Source organism: Manihot esculenta, chromosome 16, assembly GCF_001659605.2.
Source record: "Manihot esculenta cultivar AM560-2 chromosome 16, M.esculenta_v8, whole genome shotgun sequence".
Lineage (NCBI taxonomy): Eukaryota > Viridiplantae > Streptophyta > Magnoliopsida > Malpighiales > Euphorbiaceae > Manihot > Manihot esculenta.
In genome coordinates this window covers 4,948,517-4,974,895 of record NC_035176.2, presented here as the reverse complement: position 1 = coordinate 4,974,895, position 26,379 = coordinate 4,948,517, and the positions used below count along the sequence as shown (strand labels likewise).

Here is a 26,379-nt window from a genome sequence, read left to right as displayed (position 1 = left end):
TATGCCCCAGTTACTTGATTGATTACTAGTTGTGAGTCACTATTCACCTCGAGGTCAGTTGCCCCCACTTCTATTGCGACCAGCATTCCGTTTATTAGGGCTTCATACTCTGCTACATTATTGGAGGCTTTGAATCCCAAACGTAGGGCGTAGCAAACCTTGAATTCCCCGGGCCCCTTGAGCATTACTCCAGCGCCGCTGCCTCCAGCGCCTGAAGCCCCATCTACATATAACTTCCAATTGAAGTTCTGGGAGAGTTCTTCCTTTCTTTCTTCCCTCGACGCTCCTGAGGATGATTCTCCTTGTTTCTCATCGAATGTGCATTCCGCCATGAAATCAGCGAGGGCCTGTGTAATACCCGGCTAGATTCCGGCATCGGAATCTCTACCTTCCGGCGGAATCTCCGTTGGAATCAGGAAATCTGAAGATGCCAGAGGCGTCTAGAAGGGGTAAAATGTGTTTTCTAAAAGGTTTTTACTGATTTCATGGTTTTAAATGGAAAGGAATTGAGTTTTGAAAAGAAAAGACCAAGGAGGCGTTTGCCAGGTTCGGCCGCCGAAAGTGAAGTTCGGCCGCCGAACATGGAAAGGCTTCGGGAGTGCTTTTGGGCCTCCGAAAGTCTTGTTTGAACGAGCCAAGGTTCGGCCGCCGAACATGCATGAGTTTAGGGGGCACGTTAGGCTGCTGAAGGTCTCTGACCAGGCCACCTATAAAAGGCCCTCAGATCGGAAATGGGCGTGTTTTCTCCCCATTCTCGAGCTCAGGTGAGTTTTTGTCCTCCCTTGGCCATTTTCATGTTCTTTCTTCATCTCCTTCATGTTTTCATGAGTTTTATGGCTATTTTGAATAGTTTTCAAGCTTAGATCAAGTTTTGGGAGCTTGGAGCTTTTGGAGCTTGGATTCTCCACACCTCCGAGTTAGAGATCACGCAACCCTCGATCTTCAAGAGGTAAGTGTAGATCTTTGCTTCCCTAGTGTTCTTATAAAGTTTTATGAAGGTTTTGATGGTTGAGTATGGGTAGATATGCATGTTAGGCTTTATGTGGGTTTTATGCCCAATGTATGTTATGTGATGCTCATGTATGTTTATATGATGCTATGTTGAATGTTTAGGCTAGGTTATGCATGTGGGAGAGTGTATGCATGAATGGGAAAGAGCAAGTGAGATTATGGGTTGTTTTGATGGTTTTGGCCTATGTGGGTCATAAGCTATCTATGTATGTTTTGATATTGTTTTTGGAGTTTAATCAAGCTATTAAGCTCCTTTGTGCATGGTTAAGGGTTTATGCATGTTTTGGTAAGGTTGGGTGCTTGTTTTGGGGTGTTTGGAAGGTTTGGGAGGCTTGAATGCATGAGAAGCTGAGTTCTGCCCTTCTGGGAAGAACTCAGGTTCGGCCGCCGAACCTGCCTTTGGATGCATGGTTTGGCCGCCTAACCTTGCCCCCAAAAGTTGAGTTTTGGCTTGAAAGCAGACTTTCGGCCGCCGAAGGAAGGATTCGGCCGCCGAAAGTGCCTGACTTTCGTCTCTGGAGTGGGACTTTCGGCCGCCGAAGGTGCCGCCGAAAGTGCCCGAGTTTCGTCTCTGGAGGGAGGGTTCGGCCGCCGAAGGTGCCGCCGAAAGTGCCCTGTCCAGCCATTTCTTGGTTGTTTTCTATGCATGTTTAAGTGATGTTTTAGAGGGTTTTTGGGGAGTTGTTTATGAGTTGTTTAGAGTGTGTTGGCACCTCATTCGAGTCCACCTGTGTAGGATCGGACCCGAGGGATCGAGGAGGCCATCAGTATTAGCAGTTGCAGAGTCAGTTCAGCGTCTGCCAGAGGTGAGTAGAACTAAACTTAATCTTTTATATACAAAATCAAATGCCTAAAGCATGTTCATGCATCATGTTTATATGTAATAGGGTTGATTGCACTAGTTTCACGAATATGGTGCATTGCATTATTTGATGTTGATTCAGGAGGTTTGGACCAAGGCGACTTCAATAGCCCATTTCTGTCATTGAGTCTTGGGTAAGTCCTTTGAGAGCCGGACAAGTACATATAGGAAAGTCCCTGTGCGCTCTCTATGGACTAGGTACCCTGTCATGTATGTGAAAGTCCTGTGTGAGCTCCTTTGGGGGAGCCGGGCACCGACAGAGGGAATTTTGAGGTCATGTTCGATCCTTGAGAGGAAAGGCTGCTAGCAAAAAGAACTCTCAGAAACAGGTCCGTGGGGAGTAGATAATTGCATGAGCCCCGAGACGGACAAGATACAGTTATGTGATTCCTTTGTGTTATGACGCATTTCATGAGAGCATGTAATTAATGAATTGTTTTCTTTGTTTCTACTCACTGGGCTTTTTAGCTCACCCCTCTCCCCTAACCCCAGTGTTGTAGGTTTGAGGTTGATCGGGAAGTCTCAGAGCAAAGGTTAAGCTTATGTAATAGTTTTAGATTAGCACTTTTAGTGTGGACATGTATTATAATTGAGATAATGCTTTGTAAGAGAATGTAATGTAAAGTTAAGTAGAGTTATGTTTATGGGTTAGAACTATGCTTGGCCCTAAGACTTGGTTAGTCCCTGTTCAATACATGATGTATGTAATGTTTTAGATGTTGAGTTATGTTTGAACTAATCTTGTGGCATGTGTTGTGTACCACGTTATGTTATGGATGAGGACCCTAGTAGAGGTCTTATGTTTGTGGTTTGATGCATGCACAGGTTAGGTTCTAGTTCTTTGGATGTATCCCAGCTTGATGTATGTTATGTTGACCCGGCTAGAGTTTTGAGGGCTCTAGAAAAAAGGGGTTTCTTTATGTTTCCAGTTATGTTGCATACAGGACAAGCTCGGTTTATACATCATATGTTTCAGTTTTTATGTTTAAGTTTTGATCATGTATGGGAGTTGACCAGGTGATAGGAGGTATGTTTGGCTTGCTACGGGTCCCGGCGGCCTTAAGCCGATCTGGATCCTAGCGCCGGTGGCGGTTCGGGCCGTTACAGAGGGATATCGGTTTCCGGGTCGTTACAGAGATGGTATCAGAGCTTTGGGCCTCGAGAGTACGGTGTGTTACACATCGGAAAGAGGTTGGCTTAGAGGTCATAGAAGGGCAAGCACAATAAGAAAGATCAAGAGTAGAATCATGTCCACTAGGATAGGATTTTGAGTCCTGTCTTGTTTGATGATGATGTGATATGCCATGATGTTATGTTATGTATGTATGATATGTATGTGGGTTCATGTGTTTTGATATGAACCATATGATGTTAATGTTTGATTGTATGCTTGTGTGTGGTTCTTCAGAGGAGCCAGAATGCGAGGTGCTCGTCGATCTGTGGAATCGACTAGAGTTCCATCTGAGAGGGAAGGTATGGATACCTTTCCCCCTGCTCTGCCAAGAGCGCAGTCGTGGGGAGTTAGCAGATGGGGAACATCAAGGGACTCTGGAAGGTCTTTTGATGTAAGCAGAGAAGGAATGGCTCCAAGAAGGATGTCAGCTAGTATGAGGGAAGTGGAGTTGGATGTTCAGAGAAGGGATATCAGTTTGGGAATCAGAGTGCTAGAAGAAGGCATGGGAGATTCTCAGGAGGATGCTCAGACTCAGGATTCCAGGATCTCAGGTTCAGGAGGGATTGATCCCTCCACTCTGAGTACAGCTGCCTCAAGAGATAAAAGGTGGGGAAACACCACTAAAAAGGGGAACAGAGGCCTGAGAAGGTCAAAGAAGAGCAAGTTGTGGAATCGTTTGAAGGCTAGTCTGGGTTTTGGTGGTTCGAGCTCTGGCTCAGACAGTTCAAGGTGCATGAGGTGTGGAAGGCCACACAAAGGAGTCTGTCGGGTGGGGACTACAACTTGTTTCAGGTGCGGACAGGAGGGGCACATAGCACGTGAGTGTCCCACTGCGCCCAGGTTGGCTCCGTCCCAGCAAGCAGCTCCAGGTAGAACAGCTCAGCCAGTAGCTCCAGCCATGTTTCAGGTCAGTGGTCGAGGCAGAGAAAGAGGGTCAGCCTTTTCTTCTGAAGGTTTCCGTGGAGAAGGTCCGTCAGCTCCAGCTCGGATCTTCACCTAAGCTCAGCAAGAGGCAGACACATCGAACATGGTGGTGTCAGGTACGCTCACTTTTGAAAGTTCTGATGTGTATGTTTTTGTGAAACCTAGTGTTTTTCTCTTTCTTTAGTTGCTCTAGGAGCCGTCGAGAGGTTGAGTTGATAGCTTTTGGGCTAGAGTGTTCTCTTTGGGTCAGTAGACTCACGTGTGATCCATCTGTGGCAGAGTCAGTCTGCCGGTTCAGTTCTGTGTCAGTTGGGGGTAGATGCCTTCCACCCGATTTTGAGGTCCTAGACTTGACTGTCTGGACGTCAATTTAGGGTTGGACGGGGTTTTCTACTCGGTGGTGCTATCTTGGTCTGTAGAGACAAGGTAGTCAGGTTCAGAGGACAGGATGGGTCAGAGTTTTTCTTCTGAGGGAACACAGTAGGGATGCCTAGAGGTTTGATGTCAGCCTGTCAGGTTCGTAGGGTACGTAGGAGGGGTTGTCAGAGGGTTTTAGCTCTTGTTTGAGAGTTTTGCAGTCAGGTCAGGGAACCAGCCTCAGTGGTTATAGTTAGAGAGTTCTTAGTTGTTTTCCCAGGCGAGTTGTCAGGTTTACCACCTGTCAGGGAGTTAGAGTTTGGAGCAGGAGTGGTGTCTGGACCCAGAACCATTTCTATTCTCCCCTACAGGATGGCACCTGCAGAGTTGTATGAGTTGTTAGAGCAGTTGTAAGAGCTTGGTAGATAAGGAGTTTTATCCGACCTAGTACCTCACCCTGGAGTGTTCCAGTATTGTGGTGGGAAACAGAGGATGGATCCTTGAGATTTTGTGACGACTGTAAGCAGTTGACCAAGGTCACTACCAAGGGCAGGTATTCCCATGCAGGATTGATGATCTATCAGATCGGCTAGCAAGAGCTGGTTGTTTTCCTAAATCGATCTGAAATCCGGGTACTACCTGTGAGAGTCAGAGTTAGTTTTGGGTTAGCAGTGAGAAGAAGCCAGTTGGTTAAGATGAAGAGAAGAGAAAGGATCAGAGTAGTGCAGTGGAAGCGTGTGGAGTTCAGGAGAAGGTTGGGTACTGCTAAGGTGTGTTTGGAGGAACCGGGAGTTTTTACTCCAGCAGTGCCTGTGTCTCTCTTTCTAGGAGAGAGATTTTTAGATTTTGCTTGCTGGTTTGCTTGTTTGTTTATGTATGACTGATGTTATGTTTTGAGATGCCTGTTTGTTTGTGGAACATTCGGGGACGAATGTTCTAAAAGGGGGGAAGAATGTAATACCCGGCTAGATTCCGGCATCGGAATCTCTACCTTCCGGCGGAATCTCCGTTGGAATCAGGAATTCTGAAGATGCCAGAGGTGTCTAGAAGGGGTAAAATGTGTTTTCTAAAAGGTTTTTACTGATTTCATGGTTTTAAATGGAAAGGAATTGAGTTTTGAAAAGAAAAGACCAAGGAGGCGTTTGCCAGATTCGGCCGCCGAAAGTGAAGTTCGGCCGCTGAACATGGAAAGGCTTCGGGAGTGCTTTTGGGCCTCCGAAAGTCTTGTTTGAACGAGCCAAGGTTCGGCCGCCGAAAGTCAAGTTCGGCCGCCGAACATGCATGAGTTTAGGGGGCACGTTAGGCTGCCGAAGGTCTCTGACCAGGCCACCTATAAAAGGCCCTCAGATCGGAAATGAGCGAGTTTTCTCCCAATTCTCGAGCTCAGGTGAGTTTTTGTCCTCCCTTGGCCGTTTTCATGTTCTTTCTTCATCTCTTTGATGTTTTCATGAGTTTTATGGCTATTTTGAAGAGTTTTCAAGCTTAGATCAAGTTTTGGGAGCTTGGAGCTTTTGGAGCTTGGATTCTCCACACCTCCGAGTTAGAGATCACGCAACCCTCGATCTTCAAGAGGTAAGTGTAGATCTTTGCTTCCCTAGTGTTCTTATAAAGTTTTATGAAGGTTTTGATGGTTGAGTATGGGTAGATATGCATGTTAGGCTTTATGTGGGTTTTATGCCCAATGTATGTTATGTGATGCTCATGTATGTTTATATGATGCTATGTTGAATGTTTAGGCTAGGTTATGCATGTGGGAGAGTGTATGCATGAGTGGGAAAGAGCAAGTGAGATTATGGGTTGTTTTGATGGTTTTGGCCTATGTGGGTCATAAGCTATCTATGTATGTTTTGATGTTGTTTTTGGAGTTTAATCAAGCTATTAAGCTCCTTTGTGCATGGTTAAGGGTTTATGCATGTTTTGGTAAGGTTGGGTGCTTGTTTTGGGGTGTTTGGAAGGTTTGGGAGGCTTGAATGCATGAGAAGCTGAGTTCTGCCCTTCTGGGAAGAACTCAGGTTCGGCCGCCGAACCTGCCTTTGGATGCATGGTTTGGCCGCCTAACCTTGCCCCCGAAAGTTGAGTTTTGGCTTGAAAGCAGACTTTCGGCCGCCGAAGGAAGGATTCGGCCACCGAAAGTGCCTGACTTTCGTCTCTGGAGTGGGACTTTCGGCCGCCGAAGGTGCCGCCGAAAGTGCCCGAGTTTCGTCTCTGGAGGGAGGGTTCGGCCGCCGAAGGTGCCGCCGAAAGTGCCCTGTCCAGCCATTTCTTGGTTGTTTTCTATGCATGTTTAAGTGATGTTTTAGAGGGTTTTTGGGGAGTTGTTTATGAGTTGTTTAGAGTGTGTTGGCACCTCATTCGAGTCCACCTGTGTAGGATCGGACCCGAGGGATCGAGGAGGCCATCAGTATTAGCAGTTGCAGAGTCAGTTCAGCGTCTGCCAGAGGTGAGTAGAACTAAACTTAATCTTTTATATACAAAATCAAATGCCTAAAGCATGTTCATGCATCATGTTTATATGTAATAGGGTTGATTGCACTAGTTTCACGAATATGGCGCATTGCATTATTTGATGTTGATTCAGGAGGTTTGGACCAAGGCGACTTCAATAGCCCATTTCTGTCATTGAGTCTTGGGTAAGTCCTTTGAGAGCCGGACAAGTACATATAGGAAAGTCCCTGTGCGCTCTCTGTGGACTAGGTACCCTGTCATGTATGTGAAAGTCCTGTGTGAGCTCCTTTGGGGGAGCCGGGCACCGACAAAGGGAATTTTGAGGTCATGTCCGATCCTTGAGAGGAAAGGCTGCTAGCAAAAAGAACTCTCAGAAATAGGTCCGTGGGGAGTAGATAATTGCATGAGCCCCGAGACGGACAAGATACAGTTATGTGATTCCTTTGTGTTATGACGCATTTCATGAGAGCATGTAATTAATGAATTGTTTTCTTTGTTTCTACTCACTGGGCTTTTTAGCTCACCCCTCTCCCCTAACCCCAGTGTTGCAGGTTTGAGGTTGATCGGGAAGTCTCAGAGCAAAGGTTAAGCTTATGTAATAGTTTTAGATTAGCACTTTTAGTGTGGACATGTATTATAATTGAGATAATGCTTTGTAAGAGAATGTAATGTAAAGTTAAGTAGAGTTATGTTTATGGGTTAGAACTGTGATTGGCCCTAAGACTTGGTTAGTCCCTGTTCAATACATGATGTATGTAATGTTTTAGATGTTGAGTTATGTTTGAACTAATCTTGTGGCATGTGTTGTGTACCACGTTATGTTATGGATGAGGACCCTAGTAGAGGTCTTATGTTTGTGGTTTGATGCATGCACAGGTTAGGTTCTAGTTCTTTGGATGTATCCCAGCTTGATGTATGTTATGTTGACCCGGCTAGAGTTTTGAGGGCTCTAGAAAAAAGGGGTTTCTTTATGTTTCCAGTTATGTTGCATACAGGACAAGCTCGGTTTATACATCATATGTTTCAGTTTTTATGTTTAAGTTTTGATCATGTATGGGAGTTGACCAGGTGATAGGAGGTATGTTTGGCTTGCTACGGGTCCCGGCGGCCTTAAGCCGATCTGGATCCTAGCGCCGGTGGGGGTTCGGACCGTTACAGAGGGGTATCGGTTTCCGGGTCGTTACAGCCTGAGACTTTACAGCTGTCCGAGGTCGATACTCTAGGCAATAAGGGCCGATCTCCACAGACCAAGCTAACATCCGATCTGAAGTCTCCGGTCTATGTAAGATCTTCTTCAGGGGTTGATCTGTCATGACAACTCCTTGGTGGCTTTCCAGGTAGAACCTAAACTTCCGGACTGCCAGCAGTAGGGCATACGCTATCTTCTCAATATTTAGATATCTGACCTCGACATCTTTGAGCACCTTGCTGACATAGAAAATAGGCTTCTGCTCTCCTTCTTCCACCCTTACTAGTACGGCGCTAACTGCCTGTTCGGAGGCTGCCAGGTATATCAGAAGTTCTTCACCTTCTATGGGACTACTAAGCACATGAGGCGAGCTGAGATAACTTTTGAGTTCTTTAAAGGCTTCTCGACAATCTTTGTCCATTCGAAGTTTGGCACTTTCCTTAACTTTCTGAAGAACGGTAGACACTTTTCTGTCGACCGTGACATGAATCGATTGAGTGCCACTACTCTCCCGGTCAGTTTCTGGACGTCCCTTACACAGGTTGGTTCTGCCATATTTAGTATAGCTTCTACTTTTTTCGGGTTGGGCTCGATGCCTTTCCCACTTACCATGTATCCCAGGAATTTTCCTCCTCTGATGAAGAAAGCGCACTTTGCGGGATTCAGCTTCATTCTGTACTGATCTAGTACCCCAAATACCTCCTTCAAATCTGCCATATGCTGTTGGAAAGTTAGGCTTTTTACCACCATATCATCCACATACACTTCGACGTTCCTGCCAATTTGATTCTTGAAGATTTTGTTCATCAGTCTTTGGTAGGTTGCCCCAGCGTTTTTCAGCCCGAAAGGCATAGCTCTGTAACAGTAAGTCCCATCTTCGGTTATGAATGAGGTCTTCTCTTCATCCGACCTGTACATTGGGATTTGATGATAACCATACATTGCATCCAAAGACGACATGTAATCAAAATCAGCCGTAGAGTCGACCATTTTATTAATATCAGGGAGGGGATAACAATCTTTAGGGCAGGCCTTATTCAGATCAGTAAAGTCTATGCACATCCTATATTTGCCATTGGCTTTTTTGACTAATACGGGATTAGCTAACCATTGTGGGTACATAACTTCTCTAATAAAGTCTGCCTCCTCTAACTTCTGTACTTCCTCCTTGGTGGCCTGCTGCTTCTCCCTTCCTACTACCCTCTTTTTCTGCTTTACCGGTCTGGCTTCAGGGAGGACATTCAATTTATGGGTCATCACCCCGGGGTCAATTTCGGGCATGTCCGAGGGCTTCCAAGCGAAGCTTGATGCATGACCTCGAATCAAGGACATCACCTCGGCTTTCTGCTCCTTGGTGAGGCCGGCGTTGAGACTGAAGGCTTTGTCTGTTTCCGTTTCTGACAAGGAGAAGGTGTCCAGCTCTCCCACCGGCTCTGTCCTGGCCTTTGTTTTCTCATCTCGGACCTCCAGGACTTCTGAATCCATCCTTTCCTCTGTTGAGCTCGGCTTCGCTACGGTAGCCAGGTACACTGCCCTTGGTTCTTCTTGACTTCCCCGAACTATTCCCACTCCTGCTTCTGTGGGGAACTTCATTGCCAAGTATCTGATACTGGTGACAGCCTCAAAGTCAAACAACACAGGTCTTCCCAGGATCGCGTTGTAGCTCAGGGGGAGTTTAGCTACTAGAAACACTGCATAATGGGTGCGAGTCCTTGGGGCTTCTCCCAGAGTAAGGGCTAGCTTTACCTTTCCTTCCACCGTCACTGGCGTTCCTCCTATCCCTTTAATCGGGGCCTGATCTCGGATTAATTGCTCTTCAGGAATACCCATCTGCTGGTAGACTCGGTAAGGCAGCAGATTCACTTTGCTCCCATCGTCCACTAGAACCTTCTTTACCTTATAGTTGTGGATGATGGCTTCGATGACGAGAGCATCATCATGGGGCATCTGAATGCCCTGAGCGTCTTCCGAGGAGAAAGAGATGGTTGTTGAAGAGTGTTCAAAGACTTGCATGACCTCGGCGTTATTGTTTCCTTCTTCTCTGCTCCTCTTTTTCCCCCTTCGGCTCATCCGACCCCCTGTGCCTCCTACAATCATATGGATGGTTCCGCTGGACCCATCATTTGCGGGGTTAGCTCCCGTTCTTCGTGGCGTTTGAACTGTCGGAGTAGCGGAGGCCTCTGTCCTTCCGGCTTCTTCACGAAGTTCTTGAGGTGACCCCTCTTTATTAACCTCTCGATCTCGGCAATCAACTGAAAACAGTTATTGGTATCGTGGCCATGCGTGCGATGATACTGACAGTACTTGTCAGGATTTCGTTGGTCTGCTTCAACTCTTAGGGGCCTGGGCCACTGTAAGAATTCCTTATCTTGTACGGCTATGAGTACCTCGGCTCTTGAGGCGTTGAGTGGGGTCGGCTTCTCCGGGACCCAGGAGGGCCGTGATCTTTGTACTGGGTCCTGAGAAGGGAGGGGTCTTTGATCCCTGCGCTCCCAAGGCTGTTTATAGGGCTCAGGCCTTCTACCGTGTTTTCTCTCGTGTTTCTCTAGCCTCTTTTCCTCCGGTGCTTTTCCTTTATCTGATAGTCCCCTAGCAAACCTGCTTGTTACCAAGGCATCGTCCTGCCTTATGTACTTTTCGGCCCGCTTCATCAACTCAGCCAGTGAGGTCGGAGGCTTCCTGCTTAACGAGCCAAAGAACTCGGCGGAGGTTGTCCCCTTCTGCATGGCCTCTACTGCCCTTCCTTCGTCGAGTTCGGGGATCTGAAGGGCTTCTGTATTGAAACGAGCGACATATTCCCTGAGCGACTCTTCTCTCCTTTGCCTGATTGTTTCCAAGTAGCTCGTTTTCCTATCGGCGGGAACACCAGCAATGAAGCGGCTGATGAAACGAATGGCCAAGTCTCCGAAACTGTTGATGCTCCCAGCCTCCAGGTTATTAAACCATGCTCTTGCTGGGCCTGATAACGTTGTTGGGAATACCTTGCACATTAAAGCATCCGATAAAGTCTGTAGCTCCATGAAGGTCTTGTAGTTAAGGACATGTTCTCGGGGGTTCCCAGTTCCATCGTAGGCAGCCATAGGTGGCATCATAAACTTCTTAGGCACGGTCTCCTGTTGCACCCATTTCGAGAAAGGAGAAGAGGCAGGCAGGAGAGTTTGGTTCTGTTCCTTCATTCTCAGCTCGACCAGAAGCTGCTCTTTCAACTTTTGCAGCTTTTGGTCTACGCTATCATCCTCTTGCTTGGGTCTTTTTTCTAGGCGATATTCCTCCCCCTCTGCTTCGCCTCCTGTTTCCCTGGTGGTTCCGGCAGAATAGCTGTCGGCTTCGTCATTTTCTATCATCTCCCTCATTCTTCTCCCATGAACTCGAGCCTCCGGTTCTTCGTCTCCCCTGATTCTCCTCTCTCTTTCTCTAATGTCACGGCTGTCGGTTTGAAGGTGGTTATGGGTTGGTCGGGGCTCATTTGAACGGGGTTCTTCTACCACCGGATGTGCGTTCACTGGGGTGCCAAGGCCCATTTGCTGCATTATCTGCCCCAACCAGTGGGTGGTGCTTTGTAGCTGGAATGCGATAGTTTGGAGGTCCTGGTTAGACAAGGCCACTGCGGGCGCGTTCCCTGTCAAGCTTGGCGAAGGGTTGAAAGAAATGGGTGGTTGGTTGTTGGTAGTCGTAGGACTAGAAAAAGAGAACTGCTGTCCCTCTTGGGCAGAGTTCAGGTCGTTGTGGGTGCTATTGTTTTCAGTGGGGTTAGCCATTGTGGATCTCAGTGGGTTTTGCAAGAATGGAAACTCCGGTGATGAAAAGATCAACCTCGTTTCCCACAGACGGCGCCAATTGATGATCTGAGATCCAGAGAAATAGGGTTTTTACAATGGGCTCTGTAAAACTTTTGAAAATTTAAACCTAGAAGAGAGAGATCCTCTTTTTATAGGTTTCTTTTTGTCTGCTAGTGACGTGCCAAAAGAACGAGTACCAGTAGACCATTTGTCCCTGCCACGCTGATATAGACGTAGATAGGAATCAAATCTCTGCCCCATGCGTAACGACCTCTGATTCTCCCTGGGCACGGATGGGCGGGTCTGCAAGATGAACGGATGGGTCTTACTCTGGGTTCCTGGTTGGGCCGGCCAGGCTAGACCGGGTGAAGGGAACAAGATTAGGCTGAAGAGGGGCTCCCCTACGGAACTGGAGAATGGGCCATCCCGATTGAGGCGCGTCAGGAGGGAGCCCGGCCTTACGATTTGAATAAACCAGACCTTATCCATACTAAGGGCTCTAAGATGTCTGAGTAATGGACCAATATCGTGGGTCTCGTCTTTGATTCGGACGAAGAAATCTCGCGGTCATCACTTATAAATAATAACGGTTTAAAATATATTATATTTATTATTATTATTATAATATAAAATAATAATTTATTTATTTTTTATAATAAATAAGAAATATGGTAAAAATTATAATTTTATTAAATATAAAATAAATTATTTATTAAAATATATTATTATATAAAGTGAAAATTTTAAATTTTAATTTATTATCTATCTATTAGTATTAAAACAATAATTATAATTATAATTATTGCTATGGTATTATTGAAAAAATACTAAATATACTTTTTTTCATTCTATAATTATCAATTTACTTTTTTAGTTGTCTTAAAATTATTTTTTTTACATTATAGTAATATATAAATTAACTATTATAATTTTATTTTATTTTTAAAAAATTTATCGAAATATTTTTTAATATTTAATAAAATTTAATATTTTTAAGATAATATAATTAGATACCTAATTAAAAAAAATATATATTTCTTATAAAAAATAAAGTTGATAAAAATTATGAATAGAAAAGAATAACAATTTTTTTTATATATTAATATTAAATGACTTAAAAATTAATATATGAAAAATAAATTTTTAAAATGACAGATAATTTAAGAAAAAATGTCCAAGAGAGCAATTATCACGAGTAGGGGTGAGCAGTATTCGGTTCAAATCGAAAAAACCGATCGAATTGAACTGATTTAAAAATTTGATTCGATTTTTTATATATTTCAGTTCGGTTCAGTTTTTAATTTCAGAAATTTCGGTTATTTCGGTTCGGTTCGGTTTTGATCAGAAAAAACTGAAAAAACCGAACCAAACCGATTAGTGATAATAATATATTTTTTCAAGAATATAGAGAAATTAAATCATATTAAGATTAAAATATTTTAATTAAATTTTAAAATATTAAAAATAAAGTGTAAAAAATAAAAAAATTATTAAAAATCGAAACCGATCAAACCGAACTGAATCGAACCGAATCAGACCGGTTCAATTCAATTCGGTTTCTGACCAAAATCGGTTTGGTTCGGTTTTCATAAACACTAAAATTTCGATTTTCAGTTTATTCGGTTTGGTTCAGTTTTGAACCGAACCGACCGAATGCTAACCCCTAATCACGAGACAGGTGTAGTAATAAATATGTATAAATAATAGCATTAACTCAACTTCAATCAAACAAATTAGCCTAAAAAAATCATGGATATCAAAGAAATTAGGAAACCATCAAGCCGAGAAATAGTCATAAAGGGTCATGAGGAGTGTGTAAAAATGTCAAATTGTCTTCTTGAAGAGTTCGGATTTCCTCTGGGTCTTCTTCCTCTTGAAGACGTGATCGAACTTGGTTTTGTTAGGAGTAGTGGTTACGTGTGGATGAAGCAAAAGAAGAGGAAAGAGCACAATTTCAAGATGATCAACAAGCTCGTGAGCTACGACACTGAAATAAGTGGCTTTGTGAGCAAGAAATCGATGAAGAAACTCAAGGGTGTGAAGGCTAAGGAGTTGATGCTTTGGCCTCCAGTTATTGAGATTATTGTCGATGACCCATCCACCGGCAAAATTCACTTCGGAAGCCTTCTTGGAATCACTAAAACTTTCCAAGTTGAGGCGTTTGCTGCCGGTCAGTGATACACACCAAGCGAATATTTGCCAAAATGTCTGCCGGCCACCGGGCACAAGCTGAATCTCTTTCAATCTCCTTGCGCTGTCTTCTTCTTTCTCTTCATCTTTCATGTTTCTTGTTCCATCATTATTTCAGACACCAACTTTTCGTAATTTCATTCTATTTCTAAAATCAATCACCATAGGAGGAGGCAATCTTTCAGCTCTTAGAAGTTTATACAGGGAAGGGTTCAGTCTTAGCAATTTATTTCGAGAACTGGACACTAAGGGTGTGATTGCTGTATGAGAATAGGTTTGTGAAAATCTATCACATGATAAGGTTTTGTTAGTGGGTTCCTTTGCAGGTATGTGTTTTACTGGCGAATACATTAGATCCAGGAAATGGGGTTCGTTTGTGAATATGTTGCAGCTAGCAGGCTCATTCGGTAATGCTCATTTGATATGAAGTCTCACATTTTAGTTCTTCAGTGAATTTCAGTTCAACCTTCCATGTGGTAATACTAATAAAATAATAAAAAAATTTCCAGGAGATCTAGTTCAACCAAGTTTAAAATTGAAATGGGGATGTAGCCTGCAACCTTATTGCTTCTTATCTTCACGACCTTCCAGCTTAATCCCTTTGAATTCTGGAATTATGCTGAATTTTCTTTTTCTCAACAGCTTTTTTATTTACTAGCAGTTTTTATTTTATTACCAAACAAGTAAAACTGCTTTCAAAATAGTAATTTTGTGATCATTACTTTTCAGAACAGTAACATTAGAATTTAACAGCAATGCCAAATAGGACCTAAGTCTCTAAACATAAATTTATCTTGTGAATCGATTGTGTGCACTCACATGGATGAAAACAAGTGAAAATGTTATAAAAATACTGATATCGGATTTTAACAACGCAACAATGGATAAGAATCATCATTTGAGCAAGAGAAAACTAATAGAGAAAGAGAAAATGAAAATGAATGAAAAAAATTGAAAGTGATCAATATTTTAGCACTGTCAGCAGGGGTGTGCCAAACAAACTAGTATTTTATTCAATCAAAGATCTATTGGTTACAAAAAGTAAAACTATAGAGAATCAAAGAGACTGTTAAAAAGTTGTGGGTGCAACTGGACTTTTCAGATAAAGTTCCTGCTAATTTATATATTTTGGTCCCCCCAGTTCCGATATATGTCCTGCCTCTATTAGACCTCTAAGCATGCTAAACCTCAAGTCACCTATGTGCAATGTCTCCCTTGAACCATTGCTAGGACTTCCGCTCATTTCTGTTGTAACAAATAGATATGACTCATATAAAGCATTCATCTAATCTGTTTTTGTGTAGTTGGAATGCAGGATTAACCCATGTACCACAATTGCATTGCATGCCTGCCCAGTTGAAAGAACCCAAGCGTGCCTTGCACCCAATGCACTGAAGTTTCTCTCCCACAAAACCTTCTTGTACTGTCAATACAAAACCCAATATGGTTAGATAACAAATACAGTCAGCCAGGTGTAGTATAATAATTACAGTTCACATTCACCTGTTTGCATCCACTTCATGGGCTCTACAAATATGGAAGAGCATTCAGCTGGTTCCTTTTCCAAGAGGTCACCACTTCTCTTTTTCCATTTAAAGCACTGTTCTCCTTTTCCTCGTTCATGGGAAACTATGTTCTCTGCTGAGGCAACAATCCTCCGACATTTTTTACACCGATAAATAACTTGAGGCCTTGAACAAGGTCCCAAATTAGTGTAATTGGCTGCTGTCTCAGATTCCGAGGCAGGCTCCAAAACTGAGTCATTCATTGTTGCCATTATCGATAGCTACTAGCCAGATGTACTGCTAATAAAGAACAAAAAGGAAGATAAACAAAACTATTTATGAGTATTTTTCAATTTACCATGAGCAGAACTATTTCTTATGGTACCAAATGGATAATTGCAAACTCAAAACAGTATGTGAAAAAGATTCCATGATCCCAGTCTCTAAACTTGGCAGTAATCCTTTCAAAAGTATAGAAATTATTAAGAGGTTAACCCCATTACGTGGTTTTCCTCCCCATCCCTCACCGGTCTCTTCCCGTGCATGGGCTTTTGTGTGAACATGCACACAATAATCCCACAACTTCTGACGGAAATAATTCCAACATTCAATCAAGCTGAAAATCAATCTCCCGTAGGATTCAAACTACTTTCTGCAATGCTTCAGGAAGCACAACAATACACAACTAAGGACCCAAGACACATCATAATGTATTCATATAATATCATATACATGATTTCAATTTCTTTTTTAAAATGAGATTTTTTTTAAAATTTAAAAAGAATTAAATTCTTGGGAAATTCTTGATCCTAAACAGGGGAGAATATAAAACTCTTCAAGGAATTCGAGGTTACAAGCTGGAGTTCTTCCAGAAATTCTATCTACTATTTGATAACAGTTTCCACAACTCAAAGGGGTAAATAACAAAACAGAAAAAAAATGAAATGAAAAAGAAAAGGGCCAAAATACCACAACATCAGAAAGATGAGAGTGATTCCTTTTCATATTAATATGGTTAAAAACCAAAAAGTTCAAATTCCTTTTTCACACGCTATGCTATATTTGCATTGTCCATTATATTGCTAAGGGCATTGATAAAAGCTTATAGACTATCTTTCTTTCCTTAAATTGTCAAAGGCAAATGCAACTACTGTTGGAAAAACTACTACAAGATAATGCAATTGATTACTAATTGGAAGAGAATCAAAGCATAATTAACTCACTACTAGCACTAATTGCCTCTCAAGTATTAGGTTTTGAAGATTAACAACACAAACACGAATTAGCGCAAAGGAAAGGAAACCCTAGACACCTAAACAGAACAGGATCGCTGATTTTTTTTTTCTTTTTACATTAAATTCGATTCATTATATCGGAGATAAAACTACGTCTAGATTAAAATAAACAGGAAAAAAAAATGAAAACAGAAAAGTAACTACCTTAAACAGCAGCAAAGATTCTTCACTGGTCCGATTGCTCGGAAGTTTTCTGTGTCACTCTGAACCTGTATTTTGTTTGGCGTTTTACGCCTGGATTTCCGTTGTCGAATACCCTCCATTTGTCAAAACGACAACTTTAAGAGACCTTAATAGAATCCTAATTAAAATTCCCATATATATATATATATATATATATTATGTATGCAATACAATAATAATGAGATTTAATAAAAATTTTAAGATTAAATTTTTAAATTAAAATTTAAGTATATGTTAAGAATATGGTTAGTTACCGCTGATTATTATAATATGAAATTAGAGTTTGATTTTTATTAATTTATTAAGTAAATTTAAAATTAATTTCATTTGAGTATGATGAAATTTTTAAAATTTTTGAATAGTAGTTTTTTTAACTAAATTGTTTAATTTGGATGAGTAAATCTATAATCATGTAAGTTTAGGGTAAAAATTAGACATAGTATATATGATACAATAAAAATAAAGAGTTATCACCTAATTGATCTGGGAGTCACATGGAGATGTGATTGATAAATTATATTATCTACCTAATTTAATTTATATTTATTAGTAAATCCAAAGTTATTTAAATTAAATATGATCCATGTACACTAACTAAGTATGGACTTTGATTGATGCACCTGAAAGGATAAAATCCATTGGATGCAAGTAGGGTTTTAAGAGAAAAATTGACATAGAAGGTAACGTACAAATGTACAAAGTTAGACTAGTTGCTAAGGGTTACAAATAAAGACAAATCATTGACTTTGATGAAACCTTTTCACCAGCATCTATACTTAAATCCATAATGGATTTTACTTGTTATAGGAGTATCCTATGATTATAAAATTTGGCAAATGAATGTCAAAACAATGTTCCTAAATGGGGATCTTCTTGAAAATGTGTATATGACACAACCTGAAAGTTTTGAAATCCATGAAATTTCCTAATAAGGTATGTAAATTGTAAAGGTCCATGTATAGACTTAAGCAAGCTTTATAGAGTTGGAATATTTATTTTGATGAAATAATCAAACAGTTTGATTTTATAAAAAAATATAGGTGAACCTTATGTGTACAAGAAGATTAGTGTGAGTAGGAGTTGTATTTCTTATTTTATATATAGATGACATGTTAATAATAGAAAATGACATTTCATTACTACAATCTATAAAGATTTAATTGTCTAAGAATTTTTTTCTAAGAATGATTTGAGAGAAATAACTTATATTCTGGGAATTAAGATCTATAGAGATAGATCAAAGAGGTTGTTTGGCTTATCCCAATCTACATACATTGACAAAGTACTAAAACAATTTAGCATAGAGGAATCCAAGAGAGGATTTCTGCCTATATCACATGGAGTTCGTCTCTCCAAAAATGTATCCTAAGACACAAGTTGAAAAAGATAGAATGGAAAGAGTTCCATATGCTTCTGCGATAGAATCCATAATATATGTGATGTTAGACCAGACATTTCATATGCTTTGAGCATAGCTAGTAGATATCAAACAGACCCAGGTGAAGGTCATTGGATTGCTGTAAAAAATGTCCTCAAGCACTTAAGAAGAACTAAGAATAATTTTCTAGTTTATGGAGGGACTGATGAACTCAAAGTTCATGATTATTCAGATGCTAGTTTTCAATCAGATTTTGATGATAGCAAATCTCAATCTAGTTATATTTTACTCTAAATGGCAGAGCAGTGAGTTGGAAGAGTTTCAGACTAGGGACAATTGCAGATTCTACAACTGAAGTCAAGTACATTTTTGCCTTTGAGGCAGCAAAGCAGGCAGTTTAGATCAAGAAGTTTATTTCTAAACTTAGTGTGGTTCCTAGTATTGTTGATCCATTTATCTTATACTGTGATAACAATGGAGTCATTACATAAGTAAAGGAAACTAGGTCTTATTAATAATCCAAACATGTACTTAGGCGATTTCAATTGATCTAAGAGATCATTGAAAAGAAATATGTGGAGATAAAGCGAGTTTCCATTGATGAGAACCTTACAGATCCTCTCACTAAGGCATTATCCTAGTAGAAATATAATTACTACATGGGTCTTATCGGATAAGACACATTAGTGGTTGGCTTTAGTGCAAGCGAGAGATTGTTAGTAATATGCCCTACAACCAATTGGTTGGTTGTAATTGGATATTATTTTTTATGTATTTCAAGTATTTAATACATTTTAATAAGAAAAATTACTACCTAGTCCTTATAGTATAGAGAAACTCACTAGTTAGTCTCTCGATTTTGAAAAATATATTAAAATGCCCCTAACATTTTAAAAAGTCTACTAATTAGTCCCTCCGCTAGTTTTAGCTATTAAGTATTAGAAAAAAGAAAACTAAAATACCCTGATATGGAGGGACTAATTAGTAAATTTTTAAAAAATCTAGAGGACCAACTAATAATTTTTTTAAAATTATAGGGACTAAATAGTAAAATGCTTAATAGCAAAATTAATTGAGAAACTAACTAGTAGTCTTTTTAAAACGACAAGGACGTTTTAATGTATTTCTCAAAATCAAATGACTAACTACTGAGTTTTTTCCATACTATAGAGACTAAGTAGTAATTTTTCCTTTTAATAAATGCATTTATTTATCTTTAATATAAAGGTAAAGTTCATAAGACTATATTACTGTAGAAAAGAAATTATAATGTGGTTATAATTGTGAAATTCCTATTACATTTAAGTAATCTCTCAAAATGTTCACGGTCAATATTCTTATTGTTGTTGGACAATGATTAGAGCTGTTGAGACTGATAAATATTATGTCATTTCCTTTTAAAGAAAGCAACCGATCTCATAGGTTGAAATATCTAGAACTAATATGTAGGTGTTTATTTTACAAATAAGTGCACTGAACTGACCCGCATGAGAAATTCATGTGGAGAATAATCTGTATTTATGAATTATTCAAGTGATGGTTGTGCAAGTAATCCTTTAACTTAAAATCAATAAATCATCTTATACTATAGTTTAAATCATCTTATACGTTACTCAATTCATGAGTAATAAATGGGAAAGAATTGGATATAGTAGAAACTATACGAAGGTATTTATGTGATTGAAATAGAATTCATCACCCTAAATTTCTTAGAGAATGTCCCATTTATTCTCTACTAGGTCCCATTTGTTCTCTACTAGCATTGATCATGAAATTTTTGCGTAAGATGAAATGAAATTAATAAATTAGATTTAAAATTTTAGGTCAATAGCTAATAAATGAAAACTAATATGATTTAACACAACAGACACGCTTCATATCTTAAATATTAAATCAGGACATTTGCGATAAAAGGATATTAATTATACTAAGAAACTATGCACTGAAAGGTTAAGTCAAACCATTTTTGACATTTCAAATATTTGGGTTGTTTTGACATATTGTTAGACAATATTGTTGACCTTCAAATTAATTAATTAGTTAATTATATTTGTTACTGGTATATTTGGAATCTAAAAAGTCATACACATAAAGAATAGCGTGAGAAAATAAAATGAGAAGTTAAATCTAGTAGGACTTGATTGCATATAAAATTTATAATATTAGAATAAAATTGTAATTTGAAAGGATTATGATTTTGACCTAATTAATTAAATATGACCTAATTAAAATTATATAAGATTTATATGACTTGTTTATTAAAGTTCTGAACCATAATTGTAATTTATTTATTTATTTATTAATTAAATAAATAAATACATATTATTATACTAAAACCCTAAAATTTTAATATAAAAAACATCTTATGAGATCCTGCAGATAGACTTAAGTGAACATCCAGAATTCGCAAGAAAAGATATTGAGCTAGCACTCAAAACTTTTTCTCATTCTCAACCTTTTAAAATTTTTTTATTCCTATTCTGTGTGGATATCATTAGAGATCGTACACTTGTATGGTTTGTAGTATGTAACAGTCTAACCAAAATGAATGATTTCATATTTTGCTGTAAAAAATATATATTTATTTTCTCTATTTTATTGCTTTATTTATTTAAACATGATTCATATTGGTGGAAAATTTTTTATTTTCCTATTCTTTCCGCTACGTTTCCTTCGATTAGAATCCAACGCTACATTTACCTCTACTGCCAAGTATATGACAAAAAATGTGATTAAAGTTATAATTTTATTAACTATAAAATAATTTTTTTATTAAATTATATTATTATATAATAAAAAAATTAATTTTTTAACAGTGTTAAACTGCTGCAGAACGTTTGATTTAATAATATTAAAACAATAATTTATAATTGTTGCAAAAAAAATTATTGTTTAAATCTTAAAATATAGTAACGGTATAAAATTTCATTTAAATTTTTTTTTCTTGCAAATAAGTCATATAAAAACCATATATAGTACCTTGATCTCACGTTATATATTTACAGGAAAATAACATTAATCATTTTAATTATTGAGAAAAAAAAAAGTATTGTTGATGAACTAATTACTATCAATTTTTTTCATAGCAAAAAGAAAAACTTAGTTACAATGTTTGTATCAATAGTGTAATAAATATTTTCCTAATTATGTAATATAATTTGAAAATTTACAGGTTAATATGCAATTCTATAATCTAAAATATGAAATATTTTTTTTTTTTAACTTCAAAAAATACTTAAAAGAGGCCAAAGATGAATAGTGCGGATCTCTTTATAAATCTTATCAGAAATATCAAATTCAAAATTTGAGTACGAAATATTTTTAAAAATTTAAAAGAGAGCACTTTTTTCTCTAATAAGTCTAACTAAATTCGAATTAGTCGAATATCATTTAATAACAAACTAATTATTATTGAAATTCAAATCTTAGGTTTCTCTGTATTTATTTTGTTTGATCGAACATCTCACCATCTATTTTACCATTTACATCATATTAATCTTTTACTCTACTACTTGGAATAACTTTCTTTTTAAGGGATTTGGATCAATTTTTTAAAAAAAAGAATTCAATTTAATTTAATTTTTAATAATTTTTTTATTTAAAATAAAAAAAATTAATTTTTTCAATTTATATTTTTTATTTTTAAAAAATAGAGATTATATATAATTTTATAGAAAATTATTTAAATTCTCTTCTTCTTTATATAAAATGAATTGTTTTAAACGAATACTTAAGATTTGTGGTTATTTTCTTTTAATAATATGTTTGTGATTAATAATACTCTTTATTAATTATTGTGAGAGACTTATTTCTCAGTCTAGATAAGATAGATCTTCTATGATTCAATATTATAAATAAAAGTATAGTTAATAGATTATTTGGTTCTATTCAGTTAAGCGAGAGGGGTTTGATCATCTTGGTCTAGAAGACCATTGCCCATTACAAGGCCATCTCCAACCTTATGCACTATTTTTTACACTATTTTAGTGCTTTGCACTAAAATTGTGCAATATTATCTCCAACCTTCTGCACCAATTTTAACACTAAAAAAATATTATATTTATATTTTTCTCTCTTTTTAATATTATATTATTTATTTTACTTTAATTCTATTTATATATTTCACTCAAAAATTCATATAATTTTATATATTCACTCTAAATATTTATATATTTTATATTTCCATCTAATATTTAAATATTATTTATATTATAAAAATTAATTTATTTATTTATATTATTCTATATAATATATTATAAATTAATTAATTTATTATAAATATTATTTATAATTGTGAATATATTAATTTAAATTAAATTTCAATAATTATAAAAATATAAAATAAATTAAAAATATAATAAATTATAAGAATAAAAAAAATAAACTTAATTGAAAATATATATAAATTTTGAATTATATTATAATTTAAAAAAAAATATAAATTTTAAATTATATTATAAAAAAAAAAAACAATAGCGCTGCTACAGTGTTCCGCCATATTTGGCGTGATACTGTAGCGAGCGCCAAAATCTCGTTGGATTTTGGCGCAGCGTTGGAGGGCCATCTCCAACACCAAAATGAAAATTGGCGCAGCGTTGGAGATGGCCTAAAAGAGGTATTTGCCCACTATAATATAATGTAATCAAAAAGAGACTTTTGCCTAAAATAAAAAAATATACGATGGCGTATTATAATTATAGTAAATATATTGAGTTAATAAGTAGATAATTTAGTTTGTGATTAACAATTTTATTGTAATAATGAAAGATTATAGAAGTAATTTTATATTTAAAAGTTGAACATATTAAAATTTTATATTTTATTTTTATTATTTATGAGTGATTATCATAATAATTTTTTAACTTTAATTTTTGTTTGGAGAACTACTATACTCAATGAGTACTTAATAAAGAGTTTGCTATCTTACGCTAAATAATTGCTATCAATGACAAGCTTTGACAGAAAATTTATCAATACAATGACAAGCTTTGACAGAAAACTTATCAATACAAAACTTGAAATAATTGCTATCTTACGCTATTGTTCTTTGTTGGAAAGTGTTTCGTTGGACATGACTTGCACGGATTCATCAACTCATTTGGTTATGATTTGAATTGAATATCCAAGAATTCATCACTCCAATTTTGCTGGTCAAAATATATATACATGGAATCTTTAATTTCATCTCCAGAAATTTAACGGATGAATCTGTCCTTAAATTGATGGAATCTCAATGATTTGGCTCTCACCATTATATCAATAGATTTCAAATGCAGTCCCTCAACTTTGATTTTATTTAAATTTGATCACTCAATAAAGTTAATATTTATTGTAATGTTGCAAATTGCAATTCAATTTTGCTTCAAGGACATCATGTTAAATATTACTTTTAAATATAATTTGGATAATTTACTTTTAAATACACGTATAAACTTTAAAATAGAAATAGATAAGTGGGCTTGGCCGAAGCAGGTAGCTTATGCCAAGAGGACAACTAAGCGTGCATTTGGTAAAGTAGGATTTTTCTTTTCTGTTTTTTCAAAATTAAAAGCCGTTAAAAATCAATTTTTTTAAATTATTTATATAAAAATAAGTTTATAAAGTTTTATATAAAATTAAATAGTAAAATATATTTTTTTTAAATATAATATTTAATAATAAAATATAAATATAAATAATTTTATAAATAATTGCACACAAAAATAAATAATAAATTATTTTTATAAAATATATAATTTTATAATAATAAAATTATTATTTAATTTCTATAATATAAAAAAATTTGTTAATTAGTTTATTAATTTTAAAAAATATATTAACATATTTCTGAATTTTTAAAAAATTTACTAATTAATTTATTAATTTTAATTATTAAATATTATAAAAATAAAAAATTTTTATTTAGTCTATGATACAAAATTTTCAATAATTAATGAATTGAATTTAAAAAATACATTAAAATATTCTTGAGACTTTAAAGCATATAACAAATATTCTCTCTATCAAATTTCAGCTATTAAATAGAGAATAAATAGTAAATATTTTTATAATATTAAAGACATTTTAATATATTTTTTAAAATAAATAAATTAATTAATAAATTTTTTTATATTAAGATAATTAAATAGTAATTTTTATTTTTATAATATTTAATGACTAAAATTAATATAGGGACTAATCGATAGATATTTTAAAATTTTAGATTAAAATTGTGGGTTAATTAATAAGTTTGTTTATATCACATAATTTTTTATTATAATATTATATATCATGTAAATATAATTTATTATTTATTTTTATATATAGACATTTATAAAATTATTTATATGCTTATTTTATTATTAAATATCATACCTTTTTAATAATTTTTTATTATAATATCATATATCATGTAAATATAATTTATTATTTATTTTTATGTATACCCATTTATAAAATTATTTATATATTTATTTTATTATTAAATATCATGTTTTTTTTTGAAAAAAATATTTCTTACTTTTATATATAAATTTATACTTATTTTTACATAAACAGTTTTTAGAAAATTAAATCAAAAAACTGTTTGTAATTTTGAAAAAAATAAAAAATAGAAATTCTACATCACAATATTAATTTGTAATTTTCAATTTTCAATTTTTTATTTTTAAAAATGTTTTCTAACAAATAGTTAAATAAAAGCAGAATAAATTTTTAATTTTTATTAAATAAAAATAAAAAATAAAAAATAAAAAATCACAATAAAAACAAACGCGCATGACCAGTGTGAAGGTGAAGGAAGGTGTTTCTCTATCAAGGTTTTATGTTACGTGTCGTGTCATCCCAACTTCACTTAACCGTTTATGCCTGCAGCCTTTAACTGTATTATTATTGTAAGATGCATTAGCATAAGGATCAAATCAATGAGACTGCTGAATGTTGCCTTCAATTATTTGGCTGATTAGTTGCGTGCTTCCTCTCTCCATGCATCTCCATCTCCATCTCCATCCTTCATATTCCACTATCGTCTTTTTTTTTTTTTTTTAAATAATATTGATGTGCAGAAATACAAAAAAAAAATTTTTACAGTATGAGTGTAAATTTAAATAGAGATTTAAATAGAGAGAAGACGTTCCTCCCTTTTATCCGTCAGAGATGTCTAACCGTCATGTGCATACATACAGATGTATCAAAACTCTTTTTCACGTTAGACAACCATTTAATTCTCCTGACGTATATACAAGCAGAGCTGCAAAGTGACTGAACCAGCTATTCACCTTCACGTCACATCACCGGACTGAATTACTTTCTATTGGATTTGGACTTGCGGTAGACTCGACCTGCCCGCATATTCGGATCAAGGATTAAAATGTAGGGTCGATCAGATTAACGCTCAAAGTAGAGAAAATTCGGCCATCATCAAATAATTTTTTAGTTTAGTAAAATTAAAATATATGGATTAATTATTCATTTTTAAGAAATTGAAAGGCATAAATTTTAATTCAATATAATTTAAAATTAAAAAATATTATATATTTAAAAGTATAATTTGAAATATATAAAAATCAAACCGTTGAATTTTAAAAATAAAAGGAATTATTTATTAATTTGAACGTAATCCAGATCAGTAAATATAATTTATCTGAATTAGTTTTATTGAGCGGGCAGAATTACAATAAGAGATATGAATAATTTCTTCGGTATGAAATTTAAATTTGAAAGCCCATTAATTAGACTCATAGAAAGATGTGTCAAGTACAAGTTTTATGTTGTATTACACTATAATTTATATTTTTTATTATTTTTATATTAAATAGTTAATATTATTAATACTAAAATATAATATGATGATCTGAAATACAGAAAAATAGAGTTTTACAAGGGTTCTGTAAATTTAAAAAAACTTAGTCTTTGAGGAGAGTGTTTCTCCTTTTTTCCTTTCCTTTTGTCCGTTAGTGACGTATAACAGACTGCCTATCATTGGGCCACCTGTCCCTGCCATGTTGATACGGACGTACGAGAATATCAGATCCCTACCTCATGCGTAACGGCATTTGATTCCCCCCGGACGCGCATGTGGATGGACCCACAAGACAGATGGGTTGATC

At 36.2% G+C, this 26,379-nt stretch overlaps 2 protein-coding genes across 3 annotated transcripts; one reads left to right on the top strand and one right to left on the bottom strand.

Annotated features, from left to right (window-relative positions):
• Window positions 1-13,490: 13,490 nt before the first annotated feature.
• LOC110603998 lies at window positions 13,491-14,199 on the top strand. Its single transcript, XM_021742010.1, has 2 exons — window positions 13,491-13,911; window positions 14,099-14,199. The coding sequence occupies exons 1-2, from the start codon at window positions 13,491-13,493 to the stop codon at window positions 14,197-14,199; spliced, it is 522 nt and encodes a 173-aa protein (XP_021597702.1).
• Window positions 14,200-14,856: 657 nt separating this feature from the next.
• On the bottom strand, window positions 14,857-17,010 carry LOC110603368 (probable inactive dual specificity protein phosphatase-like At4g18593). Of its 2 annotated transcripts, none has more exons than XM_021741074.2 (3): window positions 16,876-17,010; window positions 15,435-15,736; window positions 14,857-15,354 (listed from the first exon to the last, which is right to left on the bottom strand). In XM_021741074.2, the coding sequence occupies exons 2-3, from the start codon at window positions 15,706-15,708 to the stop codon at window positions 15,200-15,202; spliced, it is 429 nt and encodes a 142-aa protein (XP_021596766.1). In that variant the 5' UTR covers window positions 15,709-15,736; window positions 16,876-17,010; the 3' UTR covers window positions 14,857-15,199. The 2 variants fall into 2 exon arrangements, with proteins under 2 accessions (XP_021596766.1, XP_021596765.1); XM_021741073.2 differs by having other exon boundaries at window positions 15,435-15,733.
• Window positions 17,011-26,379: the final 9,369 nt, after the last annotated feature.